Source organism: Lachnellula hyalina (assembly GCF_007821495.1).
Source record: "Lachnellula hyalina strain CBS 185.66 chromosome Unknown contig00019, whole genome shotgun sequence".
Lineage (NCBI taxonomy): Eukaryota > Fungi > Ascomycota > Leotiomycetes > Helotiales > Lachnaceae > Lachnellula > Lachnellula hyalina.
The window spans coordinates 75,603-88,832 of NW_022157133.1; the positions used below are offsets into that span (position 1 = coordinate 75,603).

The window sequence follows — 13,230 nt, forward strand, 5'->3', positions numbered from 1 at the left end:
ACTTAAGAAGCTCGGAATACAAGCTGGAAAAGGGCACCACGACACGTGATTCTTCTCCCCAGGCCAGGGTTCGTACAAGTGCGAATGACTCTGGACTCACAGAACCAAGTGATGATCCTAAAGCTCATTTCATGTCAAGAGAAGTACAGAGTATCCCACTCTTTTTCACATGTATTCATTCAGCGAACCGTCCATCGCGGTAAGTGATTCAGGATCGATGCGTGCCCGCGTTCAAGGCTCTCTAGGCCGCCATATTTCCCCGTTGCTTTCCCATTTGCAGCAAACCAGTTCTTGTTTCAATCGATGTTGAATCAAGAAGACTAAGATTCACATCTAACCCAACATTCCCCCATTCACAGCGAGATATCCCCTCACCATTTACTCACCATTTTGCACCATTTTGCCAGTCCGTTCTCGCCTTGATACCACATCACATTCATTGTGTGATTCTGCCAGCAGTAACAGCCGGTCGCAAAATTCCAGTGACAACATAGCTTCCTTGGCTACAGCATAAAAGAGCCCCATACCTACCTGGCAATCCATTCTCTGCCACACCACCCCAGCAACTTCTACCAATACCCCCCCTTCCGAATCCCGGAAAGCAATAAAACCTAACTAAGCCTCCAGAACCATCAAAACCCAAGACAGAGCCAGAAACCCACGACCCTTCTGACCTCCCCAAAAACGCGCACTATGTCAACCTTTAACAGCCCAACTTACACCATGACAACAGTCCCAAAATACCCCACAGACTACTACACAAACCGCAACGCCCCCTGCCCCTTCTGCGACGTACGTAACGATCTCGGGAAATGTGATCCCGAGAAATGGAAGGACTTTGATAAGTCCATCAAGCCTAAGAATGATGACTACAACTGCATCGCGTGCGGAGTCTGGGGATGTGGGGAGAAGTGTAGGATGTGTGAGGAGGAGGGACAGGCCATGATATTTAGTGCGAATTATGGAGGGTGAGGAAAGGGGTTTATTAAGGACTTGGATAGTCCTATGACCAAATCTGCAGACATCATTCATGCATCGAGTTAAGTCACTAGACTCAGCATCTCAATTTCCAAGTCGTAAATAGACAGACATATAGACATAGATCGCTCAGATCCAAATGAATCATCATACCCGTCAAAGAATTAAAATTATCTTAATATCTACACTCCTTACTCGAAACAAAAGGTACAAATACACATAACAATTTTATCATACCATAAACCTCCTTGAAACACCACAAATATTTTATCGACAAGTAAGGAAACGCCCTCTCCAGTAAGCCTCATTTAAAGCAAAAGAAAAGTACAAATACAGGTAACAATCTTATCATATCATAAACCTCACAGAAAAATTACAGAAAGAATACAAAGATATCGTCGACAAATAATGAAACAACTCTCTCCTCCAATGAACCCACTTCATGCTTGAATACCTCATTTTCGTCTATGAAAATATCTTAAAAGGACACCGCCATCGAAGAACCAAAGAAAAATGTATGTCTGTACCGCAAAGCTGGAGGTACGAAGCGTAAAAGCTGAGCAGCTTGTGTTGCGTAGAGTGGGGATCCGTGGCCCATGTTAAGGACAAGGATGAAAAGTCAGGGGCTTCGAGTAGATGGAGAGGGAAATTCCGGGGAAGTGAAGAAGATTAGCGAAGCGTGATTTTATATTCGGTATGTCAGCCAGCGTGGAAGCTTAGGAAGGGTGTTCTGGATCTAGAGTGTTAGAAGACGAAGAAACCTTGCTATTATCGAGGCTCGAGTCCAGAATCTCACTCCGGGGTGTTTTCTTGTCATTTCCTCCCCTTCGGCGGTCGTCCAATGTTCGCTCTTGTGCGAATGCGATTCCATGAGACTTTCCCCACTCTTACCAAGACCATATTTTTTCGCCAGTGCTATATATAAGTGAAGTCTCAAAAGAGATCGAACTCCAAATGTGGGGTGTGGACAACATTCTGACTCTCGAGGTACCCAAGAAAATGAGTCCTCAGACCAAAGTAATCGAGTACATCGGCATGCCATGCTTCCACCTATCCCTCGACTGATAACACTCCGAAGGTATTTCTTTCTCAGCATCGCGACAGCAATCTTCTAAGATCAACACAGTTGCCGACCCTCCCATCTGTTTCCCCCCCCATAAAACCGTCCCTCTCCGGTAGAACTCGCCATCATTGATTCCAGTCGGTTCAAGAATCACTGCAGGTTTCTAGAGTCAGCATTGTCTAATTATGAAACATTTTGGGGGTCCAGGAAAATTTCAGGCTTCAGAACTCCCGAGATATCTAAAAAGAGAGCTTTGGGAGCCTGAACCGCGAAAACACCTCAAATAGGGAAATAAACCGCCCGGGGGATTTGCATACAGCCGTGGACAGTACTCTGAGAACCCAAAGAATTATCGCGTTCATAATATATAGGCATACAGTATAATATATCCCCATCATCAAGATATTCTGGAAAATCCATGTCACAGGGAACTTTCCGGTCCTCTGGTATTGCGTTGAGCTCTGAAGTGCTGTGTAAATCAGGCCACGTCCGACCTCCGAAAAAAACCGTCCATTCGTTGCCTTCACGAGGAACAGATTGTACATTGTACTGAAACTTTGCTAAGGACCCTTGGATTCGAATTTCGCCGTCCGATACTTGGCCAAACATATCTTCAGATACTGGCTCAACGTTGGTGCTAATGATTTTTGCGACTTTTTGGATCCGTGTCAACGTGCTGTCGCGCCAGCCATATTTGATTTCTTTATTAATAGATGCCCATGACCACGATGGAGCTTGGTATTTCCAGGGTCTTTCTGTGTCTTTGAAAGCTATACCTGTAAAGGCCCTCCAGGTAAGCTGAAGTAGCAAATCTTGTCGCCAGAGGCCGGCGAGATAATCATCTTCAATCCCGTACTTCTTTGCAATAGCTGATATGGCGACAAGTTTGTCTTTGGCCGGAAAGGTCAGGTCGCATCTTGAGTACTTGTGTACTATAGAAGCCCAGCCGGGAGGGCCAAAGAAACTTTTGTCGTCGTCTTCGGCTCCCGGGAAAATGGCTCTATCATAGCGCATCCGATTGAAATGTAGGTCCAAAGGGTATTCTTCCGACGCCTTTTGTGTTGGGCATTGCCAATAGAGTCGATCGCGACCAAAATGAAGTGTCCTCGGTGCTAGAGTGGTTTCTTGTAAGACCCAACCGCGTCCCATCAGCGGAGACTTCGAGATGGCTTGTTCCCATTCATCTGAACCATAGGAGGCACCCTCAACCTTGAACATACTTCCCGACTTTGGGTTCTTCACGACGCAGCCTCGAATATCGGACGGATCTCTCTCAGCGTACTAATCTGACGGTTAGCGTAGTAAGAAGTCAAGGGCTTGGAGAGAGCCGAGGAGCCAGGAATCTGTCTCGGGAGCTGGTATATGGGCTCCCAAAACTACCCCCGGCTCCTCAGCTTCTAGAGAACAGCAGCGTTTTTGAATCGAAATAAGCCTACCAAGCCAGAGTCACCATCCTCCGCGCATGTAGCAGCAATATTGCACCAAGAGCCACTATACACATTAGACATCAGAGAAGATTCCGCTTGCCAATCATCCACGGAATCTTGTATGATACAAAGGCAGTCTATCCATAGGTAAAATACGCCGAAGTGGCGAGCCACTTCCATAGCGTCGAGAAACGTCTTCGGAAATGAAGTCTTGGCGATCTGACGAGTGTATTCTTTGTAGTTATCTGTAGTGAGAGATATGAGACGAGATTTCCCCCAAATATGTGAGAGTGTCATGTATTTGACTCCTAGTGGGATTTGCGCTTTTTCCATGACCCTGGGTCTAGCCGTATCGTCAACGCCGAGGAAAATGAGGCGTGAAGGTATGTATATGTCTTTGATTGCTATACGGTTGCATATCTCATGATTGCCTAGACAATTCCGTATCCATGACTTTGCAATAGCTAAACTCTCTTTCGAATTTGTACAAGGCGCTATAGCTCGAGCTGTCCTGCATTTAGCTCGCTGAGGGGGTGAAGGCGGGTTGCGTTCAATAATATGATTGACGTACCTGCTTCCTGTTTTGAGACATCTTTGGTGACAAAAAGGTTATTTGGGTACCTAGTCCCACTTGAACTATAATAAGTAACCCCAAAATCCTTACTTAATGAAAATGAGCTGCAGTCGTCTTCTTTCTGGTGTGTACCATTTTCAGCCCAGAACTTCCACCAGTTGACTTTCGCATGGGCGATCTTCCAAATATAATTTGATGGGGACGACAGCAGTCTGGCGTGGTGAATTCTACAGAATTGACAACCATTCTTGGTCGCCTCATAGAGCTTCTTGACGCTGGTATCTGACCGAATCTTGGGTGAGAACTCGTGTCTTTTTAAATTGATGTGCCACGTCTCCCGGAGGTCAAACATTTTCGAACAGTCATCGCATATCTTGGAGGAACCAAAGTCTTGCGAGAACGATGTAGCATTGAGATATGCTTTCTCGTTTTGACGGCTCTTGTATTGGTTTCCAGGAAGATTCTCTAGCCCGGATTTGTCAAGATCTCTGTATTTGAGAAGTGAAATTAGCTTGCAGATTTTGTGAAGGGTCACAGGAAAACTACAGGAGACATACGAATGCAGAACATCTATGATAGATTCAATTTGATGTTTGAGCTCTTCAATCGAGTGCATAACTTTCAAGCTTATATGTTGCCGAAAAGAACATGTCCATGATGCCCTGCGTTCCCCATTCGCCCTTACGCTATAGACGACTGATGCTGGTCTGCTAGCTCTACTTGCAATGCCAGTAGAGTTTTCTTTCAAGACTTGTTGTAGTAGCTTTTCGAGCCGTACTTTGAATTGTTGCAATTCCAAAATCATGCTACCAAAAGTAGGATCGCCTTCGCTAGTGAAATCCCAGGACAGGTCACGAGCCAAATAGAACAGCGTCCATTCAAGCTCGGAAGCTACGCCACACATGCGTTTGCAATTTGCATCATTGACATCTCTAAATTTTTCATAATAATCAAGTATTGCTCCTGTTTTTCGCCGTGCAACGAAAATCTTTTCAATGGACGCAACATTCGCAGGCTCTTTTGGCGTCTCCGGCGTCAGTGATCTAGACGGTGATCGTCCTGCGCCATAATAAGAAGGCGCTACGAAGTCAGATGCGGCGTCTTCTGGAGGATCATACTTCTTTCGAGCAGCTTCCATATATTCCGAGGCAAACCCCAGGTTACTTGCATATGTCTCATGCGGCAAGTCATGTTGCGTTTTAGGATTTCCATCTTCCTCCATGATGAATGTGAGCCTTGATGCAGAAGCTTAAGTGTCGAAGGTTATAAGATTTGAGGTTGTAGTTCGCGCGTGTCTCGTGAAATCGAACTCGAGGGCCCACCAGCTGCAGGCCGCGCCAAAAATTTCGATACGAAGTCATCCACCATCAAATAATGCATCTTGCACTCTAAAGTTGTATGGGGCTGGTCCTGTTAATCATGAAGTATATATGGGGAAAATTTCAAGCAGTGTTTTATTGTGAGAGAGAATCGAGGGTGGTTGGTGGATATAAAAGAAGGCTGGCTGAAGGAAGCACGAGATGAAACTCTGTTCCGCCGCCCCCACACTACTCGAGTAATTTAAGCGCACGTGATTATTGACTCAAGACTTGAACTGGTGAACTGGGGGTATTTGTACGAGTAAAGCTGCTAGTGTTAGAGCAATTGGAGGGTGTAAGATCCTCTAAGAGATAGGGGATTTCAATATTCCAGCTAGGTGCACTCGTCCCTCCAGGAGTACATTGTTGTGCGAGCGAACAGATGGTCTCGCTTTCTCCACATTGCGAGTACAGTATGGATTTCCTCCTCACCGATCATAATCCCTTGTATTTTGCAAATGATACTTCTCTTTTCATCTACCTTCCCACCATTGCCATTCCCATTTGTCATGATCGTTGTTATTGCCTGGCACATTATAGACCGATGCCTTTCTCGCGCTGTATTCCATCTCGTTACCCATCTATTCACCTCCCTTCTGCTTTCTGCTCACCCCTTTCTCCCCACTGCGATAATTCGGTTTTCTCGATAAAGTTAACGCGCTATGCTGAAGACGAAACCAAACTGAAAAGTATTAAGCTTGGCAGAACGGGAACGACTTTCAATGTAAACAGGCAACGCAACGCAAAACCCCTAGTTATCAACCTCATGCAGCGACTACGGAAGGAAGATGGCACACCTCATGCTAGGGGTATATGCTAGACATGTATCAATAATGAAGTAGAAATAGCCACTATGTTGGCTAACATGTTTCGAAAATATAGTTGTTACAGACATTGCTGCAATAAGCAAATCCAAAATACGATGCTAACAATTTCGGAAACAGAAAGAAAGTACGCTGCATGGCGATTATATTCAGACCTGAGAATAGGTTCTACTTCTCATTTAAACCTGCCACGGTACTCTACTTCTTTTCGTGCCCATCCCACTAGTCCACCTGAGGTCGGATTGTTTGGCAGAATATTTTCTCCAAAGCATTGACTTTCATATGTCAAGCGTAGGTGGATCGTTGGCATCTCTCGTGGCGTCCGCATTGATCAGGCCAGCTTGGTGTATCCGAAGCATACAAGCTTGAAAATAAAGGCAAAATCGCCTTTGCTATCCTTTGCGGAGCCTCCAGATATCTATCGGGCCAGTAATTGGTTTTTGGTCTCTATTGGGGGATTTTAGACTAAGCGCGTCTTGTCATAGAACGTATCTTACGCTGAGGTCGATGTGAACTGCTGCTGATTTCAGAAGTCATCATCGCTATCATCGTCGTCCCTAGGCTTCAACATCTTGCTCATATATGGCCCTATTTCACATTAACTTGAGGAAAATAGTCGGAGGAGCTAGCAACAACAAACCATCAAGCCAATACCCCAACTTCCTATAATAATCTCTGGTACCAACTCCGGAAATAACACTTAGCTTCTTGCTACCGTGCTCGTCTCTCGCGATCCTCTCGGCTTCCTCCATCAGTAAGGTACCAAAGCCCTGGTGCTGGAACTTCCGGGGATCACGAGCATGGATTGGTACTGCATTTCCATAAACATGGAGCTCCCTAACAAGACTAGTAGGTTGTCCGGTGAGCTCTGGGCGGAAGGTATGGGTCTTTGAACACTTTCGTAGGCGTAGGAGACCAATAAGGATGTCTTGTTTTGGGTCTTCATAAGCCAAGAAGGTCTCCCAACCAGCATTGGCCGCGTAATCTCGGCGGACGAGTTCGACTTGAGATGGTCTGATCTTGTGCTTAACCTCGTTGATTCCTACTTCTCGAGTCCTGACGTCTCGACAAGTTGTTCCAAAATCCTTCATCCTACTCAAAGCCAACTCTCGCAAATTTCCATTCTCGACTCCAGATGTGACCAATGGCATTGGAATATCTCTCTGAACGCGGTAAATACGAGTCCACGGTGGAACGAGAGCTAGGATTCGGGCAACGATATCAATCAAAGCGTTTGGCGTGTAGTTCTTGTATCGTCCCGTCCGCCATAGCTCGTACAGTCCCGTGCCTCGAATGACAAGCGTCGGGTATATCTTCAATCCATCTGTTCTGAATGCTGGATTCTCAAAATATTCCTTGAACTGATCTAAATCTCTCTCCATCCCAACATTTGGCAGATCTGGCATCATATGACTGACGACTTTGAAACCTGCGTCCTTTGCCAGACAAAAAGTCTCGGCAACAGATGCAACTGTATGCCCTCTGTTTGTATCTCGTGCAACATCCTCGTAAAGAGATTGAACTCCAATTTCAAGTCGCGTACAGCCATACCGTAGCATTGCCGATAAGTGTGGTTGCAAGCAGTAATCTGGACGAGTTTCGATTGTGATTCCAACGCACTTGATATTACTCATTTCTCCAGCTTGAACAGCTTCATCCACATTGTTCCCCTGGTATCCACTGAGCGCATTGTGTAATTGTGAAATAAATCCATCCCTATAACTCTCCGATAGAGACATAAACGTTCCTCCCATTATAATATATTCGACCTTGTCCACGCTATGACCCAGAGACTTGATCTGGTCTACGCGACCTCGTGCCTGTTCGAAGGGATCGTATCGCGCTCGAATGGCTCGCATGGAAGTAGGCTCATAGCCGGTGTATGATTGAGTAGAGTATTCGAAATCGGAATCGGGACCTCCTGGGCAGTATACGCAGATGTTGCCAGTGTATGCAATGTGGGGGCACCGGTGGGGTTTGCACATAACAGCTACTACAGCAATACCTGAAGCGCTTCCTACAACATGTTAGAATCTTACAGTGTAGGCACAAGATCGAGGGCTTACTGATTGGCTTTGCGATTAGTTTTGGCAAGATATATTTCTTGTAGTGTTCGGGTATAGCAGCAATAATTGCAGTAAGTGGTGGAATATTGCTCAGTCGGTGCTTCTTGGACATCTTGGATCGCAGAGCATTCAAGTTAACATCTTTCCGGGGCTTGGATGAATCCTGTTGAGCTTCATGGTCTTGAACCAGAAAGCTTACAATATCTGAACAAGCTCGTATAAATCGTTCGTTCTCTGGGGGTAGGTTTGGATCTCTGGGCTTCCTCTGCCTCTCCTCCGCCGTCATGACTTCGGTCATTGTCGCCATAGTGTAATGTTTTGCCTTCCGTTTACTCAACAACAAACCAAACTCCAGCTCCAAGGAAATTCGTAGATCGCAGACGTGTTGTTGGAAAATACTGTGTCGAAATAGTGGGGTAATTTTGAATGTAACCTGAACGAAATATTTTTGGGGTTCTCGGAAGATTCCGCGTGATTGATCCGCTTCCGAGACCCGTGTTTAGAGCTTCAAGTTCTCTTTTCAAGGTGTCGACAACTCCCAAAACAAACCTCCTCAATCCATTATTCTCAGCTCTACCTCTCTGACATCAATTGTCCCTGACACGATGTCGGCCCTTTCAAGATGCGCCCGGCCTTTAATGCAGGCTGCAGTGCGCCGACAAGGTTACGCAACTGCTTCCGCAGCATACACCTCGACGGCCGAAAACCTTCGAATCACTAAGGATACCAAGGTTATCTACCAAGGCTTCACCGGCAAGCAGGGAAGGTGTGCTATTTGATGGTATAGGAGATCGAGTCTGGACCTCTTTGCTGATCAGATTGCTACAGTTTCCATGCCGAACAAGCTATCGCATACGGTACGTGTCGCCCAAGCGCAATGAGATAAAGCATGTCTGATAGGAAATCTAGGTACTCAAGTAGTTGGAGGAACGAATCCTAAGAAGGCTGGACAAACACATCTTGGTCTTCCAGTCTTTGCAAATGTTGCAGACGCTGTGAGGCTATCTGGAGCTACTGCCTCAGCCATCTTTGTGCCGTAAGGATTACCTCGATATGAAGTATAAAAAGGACAGCTGTTGACAGATAATCTGCTAGTCCTCCTGTTGCTGCAGCGGGTATTGAAGAAGCTATCGCTGCTGAGATTCCGTTGGTAGTATGGTACGTATTACACAATTTACATGTGATGAGAACTTGCTAACAGGATCAGTATCACCGAGGGTATCCCACAACACGGTTCGTCTGATGATGTCGAATATACACTTGAGATTCTAACAAAAGGCAGATATGGTTCGTATCACGGATATTTTGAAGACACAAGGAAAGACTCGTTTGGTTGGACCCAACTGCCCCGGTATCATTGCACCAGGACAATGTAAGATTGGTATTATGCCTGGGTTCATCCACAAGAGGGGTCGTATCGGGATCGTCTCTCGCTCTGGAACCTTGACCTATGAAGCTGTCAACCAAACTACACAAGCAGGGCTTGGCCAATCGCTCGTCGTTGGAATCGGTGGTGATCCTTTCTCCGGAACAAACTTCATTGACTGCTTAAAGGTTTTCTTGGAAGATGAGGAGACGGATGGTATCATCATGATTGGTGAGATTGGAGGATCTGCCGAAGAAGATGCTGCCGAATTCTTGAAGGAGTACAACACGGCACAAAAACCAGTTGTCAGCTTTATCGCTGGTATCTCTGCTCCACCAGGACGGAGAATGGGTCACGCCGGTATGTTCCCCTAAAGTATAGTTCTGGGATTCCACTGACACTTCCAACTAGGTGCTATCGTTAGCGGTGGAAAGGGAGGAGCTGATTCCAAGATCTCAGCTCTTGAGGCTGCCGGTGTTATCGTAGAACGAAGTCCGGCTATGCTTGGAAAGACGTTGCATGCTGAGTTTGTACGAAAGGATATGATTTGAGGGATGGTTGTGAAATAGACGGGGAAGTTGCATATGGGAGTGTTAATGCATTTTGTTTGAGGGTTCTCTAGTCAATACCTCCTCATTGTACTGTACAGCTAGCAGATTACCCTTTTAAGATTTCGAGGTCTCGCACAGTGATATGCTTCTCTAGATGCCAGATGATGATTATTGTATACTTTGTTTAGAGACTTTCACGAAAAGGATAAGTCGAGAGACAGAGTCCCAACTGCAAAATGTTTTGACCAGTTGCATGGCCCCTGAGTCGATCCCGGAACAATAGGTAAGTTGTCAAGCGGCAGCTCTGCCGAGCTACATAGAAGCTTCACTCCACGCCCCCTCCTAAAACAACACCAAATCAACCAACCTATAATCCCACCACCTCCTCCGCCAACAATCAAGATTCAAGATGCTGTCCGGCATCCTCATCTTCAACCAAAAGGGCGAGAACCTCATATTCCGCGCCTTCCGCAACGACTGTCGGCCACGCCTCGCAGACGTCTTTCGCATCCAAGTCATCTCCAATGCCCAAGTCCGGTCCCCTATCCTTACACTAGGAAGTACGACGTTCAGCCATGTCAAGCACGAAAATATTTATTTGGTCGCGATCACGAAGAGCAATGCCAATGCCGCGCTGGTGTTTGAGTTCCTGTACAGGTTGATTGCGCTTGGGAAGGGATATTTTGGGAAATTCGATGAGGAGGCCGTGAAGAACAATTTTGTGCTTGTTTATGAGCTTTTAGACGGTCAGTCATGGATAGCGCAACATCTATAGAGGCTTTGCATGGGAATGTGCGCTGATTTTTTGGTAGAAATCCTGGACTTTGGATACCCCCAGAATACCGAGACAGACACCCTTAAGATGTACATCACGACAGAAGGAGTCAAGTCGGAACGGACAATGGAAGACTCGGCGAAAATTACAATGCAAGCAACAGGCGCACTATCGTGGCGAAAAGCAGACGTCAAGTACCGTAAGAACGAAGCCTTCGTCGATGTCATTGAGGACGTCAACCTCCTAATGTCCGCTACCGGTACAGTCCTGCGCGCAGATGTCAATGGCCAGATCGTCATGCGCGCCTATCTCTCCGGAACTCCAGAATGCAAATTTGGGCTCAACGACCGCTTGCTACTCGACGGCGACAGTCTTTCTTCCTTACCGTCTGGGAATCGAATGGGCACCAAAGCCACCAAAGCAGCAGCGGGAAGCGTCACCCTAGAGGACTGCCAATTTCACCAATGTGTCAAGCTGGGCAAGTTCGATACGGACCGTATTATTTCGTTCATTCCTCCAGACGGCGAGTTCGAACTCATGCGTTATCGTGCCACGGAGAATGTTAACCTGCCGTTCAAGGTACATGCTATTGTCAAGGAAATGGGCACGACGAAGGTGGAATACAGCATCGCCATCAGAGCGAATTACGGCAGTAAGCTGTTTGCTACCAACGTTGTTGTGCGGGTACCTACACCACTAAACACGGCTCGAATTACAGAACGCTGTACGCAAGGAAAGGCTAAATATGAGCCCAGTGAGAACAACATTGTATGGAAAATTCCACGGTTTACGGGACAGAACGAATTCGTGTTGAGTGCCGAGGCGACTTTGACAAGCATGACGAATCAGAAGGCATGGTCAAGGCCACCTTTGAGCTTAAACTTTAGTTTGCTGATGTTTACGAGTTCTGGGTTGTTGGTCAGATATTTGAAGGTTTTTGAGAAGAGTAATTACTCGAGTGTCAAGTGGGTGAGGTATATGACCAGAGCTGGTTCTTATGAGATACGGTATGTTCACTTTGCTTTCGAGGTTTGTCATCTAGCATAGCTAACTCGTTGCAGATTTTAAAAGGAAGACTTGGGGGCGTATTGGCGCCAGGAATATAGGGGTTTGTTGCATTGCTGGGCGTCAAGAGAGATATCTTGGGGGCAAACGTATATAATGCCAATCCCATCTATCGCGGGAAATTGAAATAGTTGTGGGACTTTTCATAGCATGCATATCGCAAACGCCTTCTTGTCCATTCTGCCTTCGTGGCCTGGGAGCACTTGATGTTACTGTTTTACCACAAGTGTGGAAGAACTGCAGCTGAGAGCCAGGAATTGTGAAAGCCTGAGGCTCAAACGCTAGCTATCTTTTTGATTTCGCTTTTTTTTCCACGTTCACCCGAGGGATTCGTTCTCCATATCATTACATTATCACCCTTGCCGTAATTTTCAACTTTTCTCAAGATGGCATTAGCGGGAGATGGTTCCTCCGGGCCGTACCTTCATCAACCCCTTGTCACAGCCCTTACCAACTTCTACCGCACCCTCTCTGATCTCTCTTATATCACTCCTTCGGATATTATCTCTCCCTCTTCACAAACAGGGATGCACGTCACTGAGGCCATTGATTCGAGTCGTGCGCAAAGCACAGGTTATAACAGCACGGTCATTGACCTAATGTATCATCTTCCATATCTGTCCGAAGAAGCTTCAGATATCCAACTAGCGTCTAATACAACGAAGCTCAGCTACTTACGACAATCAGACGATGAAGATGGGGTGTTTGAAGACGCTCGAGATTTGTTCCAAGGGCGACGAACAGTTCCGTCTCACATGCTCGTGCTGACTTGGGGGCAAGTATATGGGACTTTCGTAGTCTACGACGTTCAAACAGGTAACTGCTTTAGCTTCTCGTTCAAGCTATTGCTTTGCTAATCCTTTCCAGCGAGAGTCATTCCCTGGGAGCCCATGGCTGATGACTATGAAGGCATAAGACCGAACCTCCCAACATTCTCACCTGAAGACTTCTTCGGTGACTGGACTGCAAAGTATCTTCAGCTTGAGTGGCTTCCTTTAGATCTATATGGCGACATTAGCTTTGTTCGCGAAGGTGGGGATCTTGTAGGGCCTCCTAGTGATTGGGAGGAACAGGGGCAGAAATGGTGGTTCCTGGAACGAGAAAGATACGAGACAGAACGAACGCTGAGGGAGCTATATCTGCTTTGCGGTTGGGGCAGTGAGTTTAGGAAAGATGAATTTGA

The 13,230-nt window shown here is 46.4% G+C and overlaps 3 protein-coding genes across 3 annotated transcripts; 2 read left to right on the forward strand and 1 right to left on the reverse strand.

The window, feature by feature from the left end:
- Positions 1–6,750: 6,750 nt before the first annotated feature.
- ELP3 (Elongator complex protein) lies at positions 6,751–8,597 on the reverse strand (the record flags this gene model as incomplete). Its single annotated transcript, XM_031146349.1, has 3 exons — positions 6,751–6,812; positions 6,865–8,241; positions 8,291–8,597. 3 exons carry the CDS (start codon positions 8,595–8,597, stop codon positions 6,751–6,753), a joined length of 1,746 nt encoding a protein of 581 aa, XP_031008112.1.
- Positions 8,598–8,895: 298 nt separating this feature from the next.
- tca-8 (Succinate--CoA ligase [ADP-forming] subunit alpha, mitochondrial) lies at positions 8,896–10,207 on the forward strand (the record flags this gene model as incomplete). Its single annotated transcript, XM_031146350.1, has 7 exons — positions 8,896–9,056; positions 9,119–9,147; positions 9,200–9,326; positions 9,386–9,448; positions 9,498–9,523; positions 9,573–10,016; positions 10,068–10,207. The coding sequence occupies 7 exons, from the start codon at positions 8,896–8,898 to the stop codon at positions 10,205–10,207; spliced, it is 990 nt and encodes a 329-aa protein (XP_031008113.1).
- Positions 10,208–10,616: 409 nt separating this feature from the next.
- Positions 10,617–12,050, forward strand: apm2 (AP-2 complex subunit mu; the record flags this gene model as incomplete). Its single annotated transcript, XM_031146351.1, has 3 exons — positions 10,617–10,953; positions 11,020–11,989; positions 12,044–12,050. The coding sequence occupies 3 exons, from the start codon at positions 10,617–10,619 to the stop codon at positions 12,048–12,050; spliced, it is 1,314 nt and encodes a 437-aa protein (XP_031008116.1).
- Positions 12,051–13,230: the final 1,180 nt, after the last annotated feature.